General features: G+C 37.6%; 1 protein-coding gene across 1 annotated transcript; it reads right to left on the reverse strand.

Moving 5' to 3' along the window:
* Nucleotides 1-1,097: 1,097 nt before the first annotated feature.
* Nucleotides 1,098-4,782, reverse strand: LOC147104498 (dynein light chain 2, cytoplasmic-like). Its single transcript, XM_085961845.1, has 2 exons — nt 4,610-4,782; nt 1,098-1,521 (listed from the first exon to the last, which is right to left on the reverse strand). Exons 1-2 carry the CDS (start codon nt 4,739-4,741, stop codon nt 1,384-1,386), a joined length of 270 nt encoding a protein of 89 aa, XP_085817971.1. The 5' UTR covers nt 4,742-4,782; the 3' UTR covers nt 1,098-1,383.
* Between the last annotated feature and the right edge of the window lie 906 nt (nt 4,783-5,688).

A 5,688-nucleotide genomic window follows, 5' to 3' on the forward strand; every position in this document is an offset into this window, starting at 1 on the left:
CAGTATAATGTGGAAAAATGCAAGGTTATCCACTTCGGTGGCAAAAACAGGAAGACAGATTATCTGAACGGCAATAGATAAGGGAAAGTGTAACGAGACCTGGGTGTCCTTGTGCACCAGTCGCTGAAGGTAAGCATGCAGGTGGTTAAGGCAAATGGTATGTTGGCCTTCATCGAGAGAGGATTAGAGTACAGGAATAAGGATGTCTTGCTGCAGTTGTACAGGACCTTTTAGGACTAAGATGAGGAGGAATCTCTTCACCCAGAGTGGTGAACCTATATAATTCTCTGCCATACCGTTGAGGCCAATTCATTAAATATATTCAAGGAGTTGGATATATTTCTTGAGGCTAAAGGGATATGGGGAGAAAGCAGGGACAGGGTACTGAATTTGGATGATCAGTCATGATCTCCTTAAATGGCAGAGCAGGTTCGAGGGGCCGAATGGCCTACTCCTATCTTTTATGTTCTATACCTGCACATACCACCCTTCCAATTCACATCCAACTGAAACAAACACTGCTTAAATTATGTACAGCTTGTTCTGGAATTGTACCAACTTGAAACAATGTTGACTAATGAAAAGGATTACATAAATTAGAATGCATTTGTTTGGCTGGTAACACGTTTATGGTGAATAATAGCCTCAGTATTATAAGTGCAGAAATCCATAAACTGCACGTTTCATGTAATGTTTATACGAATAGATTACAGTGTTTTACACAACACAAAGTAGAAGAGGTATAACCATTTTAAGTGATTCTATTCTTCATATCAAAGTCTTTCATTTGGGGAAATGATATGCTCTCATGCTGCAAGATACACAACAAATTTAACATGATTTGTGAAACTAATACCAGAGCAGGTGACATCTATTTTTCATTCATGGGTCATCACTGAAGATCATATCCACTGTTAACCATCATAAATTCCATTATTGGCAATGCATGCGCAACCTGCTGGTGATCACTATTCTTCCCTCTGACACCATCAAATAAAACCCAGAAATGAACAAAAATTACTGGAAGATATTCAAGTAAACCAGCCAGCAGAATGCAAACCTATAACTTACATACATAGAACAGAAACAAAAACAAATGGTATCAAAACTTGTTTATTGAATGGAAATGTTGGAAAATTAAGACAAAGAAAATAAATACAAGTCACTAGAAAACATCAGTGACCCTTTGTAGGAGGACTGGGAGGTAGAGGGCAGAGAAAAAAAGCTTGAAAATTTGGATCCACCACGCTGGAAATTACACTGGGCATATTCTTCCTCATGTTTCCCTTTGTAGATTAGTCAAAACAGAAGGTACTGTTTTTTTTAATTAAAGTAGTCTTTTACTTGGATCAATTGCATTTGGAATCCATTAGTTCAGCCTCTTCAGCCAGATTTAAAAAGGAGGATGGCCACCTGGCCCAGGTAGAAATAGATGAAGTGTTTAGTTTCATGAGTCACGTAGCTGCCAAAGTTTCTACCCACAATACAATGCCATGTGGGGTTGTACTTTTTGTCAAATTCCTGCAAAACAGAAAGAGAACATGTGTTGGAAAATCTTTATGAACAAACACTTGTTTCTAATGTTAGCTTCATTACAGCAGATTTTAAATACTGTTTAAACATTCATTAAACAGAGCCCCATGAGCATATTGAGCCATAAGCAACAGGATTAAGAGGTAACCATTTTCCTCTTATACAAGTACCCCATCTGAAATTTTAAACGGAGTAAATCTCTCCTGCCCTTGCACACCACATAGCAACCGGTTTGAGTAGAATGGAAAATAAGTGGGAACAGATTGCCTTCACACATCCTTGCTCAGAATTGTAGATGATGATAATCCCAAAACAGAAAGAAATAAAAGTGATGCAGACATGCACAATAATTGCTCCCACATTTTCTGGTAATTATTCCTTACCTTCACTCCAGCAACTTTTCTCGTTTCTGGATCGGAGTTATTGGAATCTCATGATGCAACACAAGCTTAGTTAGGAATGTGAAGACTTTAGATTGTTAAGATTTAGCACTACTATTTTCTAAAATAATTCACATTTTGGATATACATTAAGCATCTCTTCTGTGACAACAATAATGATAAGCAGGCAGCTCCATGAAACCACATTTTTAAATATAAAATCTAAGTGCTCTTTAAAAAATGCATTATAAAAGGTTCCTTTTTCCAAGAAGGGACAAAGAACATTGGTTTCTGCAACTAAACCAAGTTATGATTGGAAAAGCATACATCGTCAGTGAATGAACAAAAGGTTTATGCTAGAAGATAGAAATGTGGAGTGTCTGAATTATCACCTTTTATGAAATTCAAACAATGTTCCAGGTGTATAGGACTTTGAGGAACTGGCATCCACTCAAGACACCAATCATCACATTTCAATACTATGATAACTGCAACTTGGAGACTCCACTTGCAAAAAGCACTTTCAAGTATCTGGACATGTGAATTGAGGCAACAGTATCAAAATTTGCTGATACCAATTGGGGGTAGGGCAAACTGATGCACTACAGGGTGACAAACTATCAGGACGGGTAGACAGTTGCTAGATGAAGTTCAATACAGAACAATGTGAAGGAATATACTTTGGAAGCAAGAATAGGGAAAGGGAATAAACCTTAAGATTGAGTAAAGACACAATGGCACCTTGGTACGTAGATACACAGCTATAAAAAGGCACAGAATACAAAAGCAAAGAATTAATGCTGAACTTTTGAAAGATCATGGTTAGGCCACTGTTGGGATGCTGAGAACCCATTCTAAAAATATAAAAACAGAAAAGGTTCATGTAGATATACTAGGATGTTAGCAGGTATGACCTGATAAGTCAAATTAAGGGTTATGATTAAGTAAATAGTGACAGATTCTTTCTATTGGTTGACAAGATGGCAACAAGAGGCCTGAAAATTAAGATAAATCACAAAGGTTTGAAAGGCAGGTTAGAAAAAAAATCTGTGCAGAGGGTAGTTAAACTGGAATTTTCTGTAAACTGTTGAAGGAAAAAAGAAAAAAGGAAGCCCCACAAATTCTTAATAGGGAGTTAGATAGTTAATTACAAAAGAGGAATATTGAAGGGGATAGGGAGTGAACGGGAGAAAGAGAGAGAGACTGCGTAGCTTGCTGTGGATAAATACATTGGTATAGACTTAATGGGTGGAATGGCTTGTGTTCTATGCTATATGATTCTCTAAAATAAATTATAACACTTTCCTCACTTAAAATAAACTGCTACTAGTGCTTACAAACCATCACATAGACTGGAGGAGATTACAAGTCAGTAACAAAGGGGTTCAGAAAATAACCTAGACCATGATAGTTAAGCTGCAGTAATTTATCCCTGAACTGTGTTATTGTCTGGAAACACACAAGTTAATCCAGTATTCTTTCTGAAATATATTATACATTTGGAATCCCAGGGACCTGTTGTACTCTATTTTCCCCAAGACAATTTCCTGTCAGCACTCATCAGGGCAGGGAACAATGTACAGTAGGCCTCTGCAATGAAGGCACACATTTGCTAGCAGTTTTAGTTCACATGTTACAGGCAATATTCTACTATTTAACATCTGTGGAGAAATACCAGTGGGAATAAAAATCATGGCAGTTTCATCCGATTTTCTTCAGCTACTGCAGGTCCTATAAATGAAACGACTTAAAGCTCTGTTTTGAATCTTGTATGCATCATACAATACTTTTAATCAGAACTCAATTTAACAGATGTTTCAACTACTATGGGATCACAATCCATGTTCCCTGTAATTTTTCTTGGTGCCGCACGGCCCTTTTAAAATATGGCACACGCGCAGCTTCTGCATTGAAAAGCCTGCTGCACGGGTTCTCTGGAGCGCTGCACAGCCTAAAGGGAACATTGATCACAAAGTCTTAAGCTACTTTCATGAACTATAAAATATTTTCTAAACACATACAATAAATTACAGTATAAATCCTTCCAAATAATGAAATTCTACCACAATCATTGGTGGTCATTATATAGCATTAGGTCATCATGGCTCAGTCTACTAAATAATGAGATTTCAAACATTGCAAATCAAAATTTGTATAGGGTTACAGTTGTTCGGTGAGGTCCTCTCAGGCTACTTAATTCATGGACACTATTGTTCTCATGATCTTAACCACCCCACTCAGTGGGAAGTCAAATGTATAAACTTGCTGTCTGTGCATATGCCACAAAAAAAAAATCACCCAAAATGAGGAAAGCAAAACCAAATCTGGGAAACAAAATCATTATTGTCTTAAATTCATAGGTGCTTAAAAATATAACTCCGTTACAGGTTATAATCTATAAATCAGCATCGTAACATCATTGAATGGTTCTTAGTTTAAGACACAAACTTGGTATTATTCCACTCAATTACAGTATGTTAGACTGCAGTCTGCACCAACTGATTTTGCAGTCTGATACTCCCATCGTCACTAGCCCAGTTTCCCATCGTCACTAGCCCAGTTTCCCTCAGATGATAAGTGAAGGGATGGGGCTTGGCTTTGATGCACGAGTGGCATTTCTGTAGGCTCTCAGTAACATTAGATCCCACCCAGTTGGCCGAAAGTGTACCATAACTTCTTAAGTAGCAAAGATTCACCTTCTTGATGTAAGCTGCTATGTCTTTCTCAATGTTGTACTTCTCTAGTGCCTGGGTGGCACACTCCACAGCTTCCTGCTGCATGTCTTCAGACATGTCAGCATTCTTAATGACAGCTTTTCTCTCAGACATGGTTTTACCTGGCAAAAACCAAAAATAACTATCTTGGTTAAAGAATCAAACACAAATGAAGTTCCAGAATTGAACTGGGCAAAAATAAATGCAAATAACCCATTCAAGAGATCATACTGTAACAAAATCTGCAGATGCTAGAAATCTGAAATCAACAAAAAAAAGTTGGAAACAGTCTGCATATACAGAGAAAACAGACAGTTCAAATGTGCACTCTTCATTTCCAAAAAGTCAATTTGTTCGTTCTCTCCATGTATACTGCCTGTCCTGTGGAGTTTCCAGCATTTTCTGTTTTGTACTGGAACAGTCGGATCAGTTACTAACAAATACTAAATGTATTACCCGATTCTCAACACACCAGGAGCAAGGTGCATCAGCAGAGAATGGATTGAATCTAACCATTTTATAATAATGGTATATAGTTTTCAAACAATTTACTGAAAGAATTTCAATTATTCAAGACTGTTCCCCCCTCCCCAACAAATTTCAAGACATACAAAGTTATTCAGATCTATCCCGTCTCGGTGATAAGCATCCCAATTTTAATCGCTCCACCACTGGCAGCTGTGCCTTCAACGGGCTCAGCCCCAAGCTCTGGAATGACGTCCTAAAACTCGCCACCTCTCTTTCCTCCTTTAAAACCTACCGCTCATCGGCCCTAATTTCTCATTATGTGGCTGGGTGTCAAATTTTGTTTGATAACACTCATGGTGCTATATAAATACAAGTTGTTAATCAAAGCCCTTTATTAAGACTTTTCCCAAAAGCTTTACAATATAAAACTACACAACATTGAGATCATGAAAGATATATTTCCACTTTTGTACCAAAGGGAAATTTCTGTTAAGGTTTACTCCTCAAATGCTCTGGATTCCCTGTCAAATTTATGAAACTCTTTTGCCTTTTACTAACAAGTTCCTAGGAAATACTTGCTTAGGAGTTTGAGA

Source organism: Somniosus microcephalus, chromosome 19, assembly GCF_052327205.1.
Source record: "Somniosus microcephalus isolate GS21.2 chromosome 19, FLI_Smic_1.0, whole genome shotgun sequence".
Lineage (NCBI taxonomy): Eukaryota > Metazoa > Chordata > Chondrichthyes > Squaliformes > Somniosidae > Somniosus > Somniosus microcephalus.

Bases quoted from the DNA above. Each gene is read 5' to 3' on its own strand.
- LOC147104498 (XM_085961845.1), bottom strand. From the start codon at position 4,741: ATGTCTGAGAGAAAAGCTGTCATTAAGAATGCTGACATGTCTGAAGAC. The intron at 1,522-4,609 runs GTGAATCTTTGC...TCTGTTTTGCAG, and splicing joins TAGCAGCTTACATCAAGAAG to GAATTTGACAAAAAGTACAA.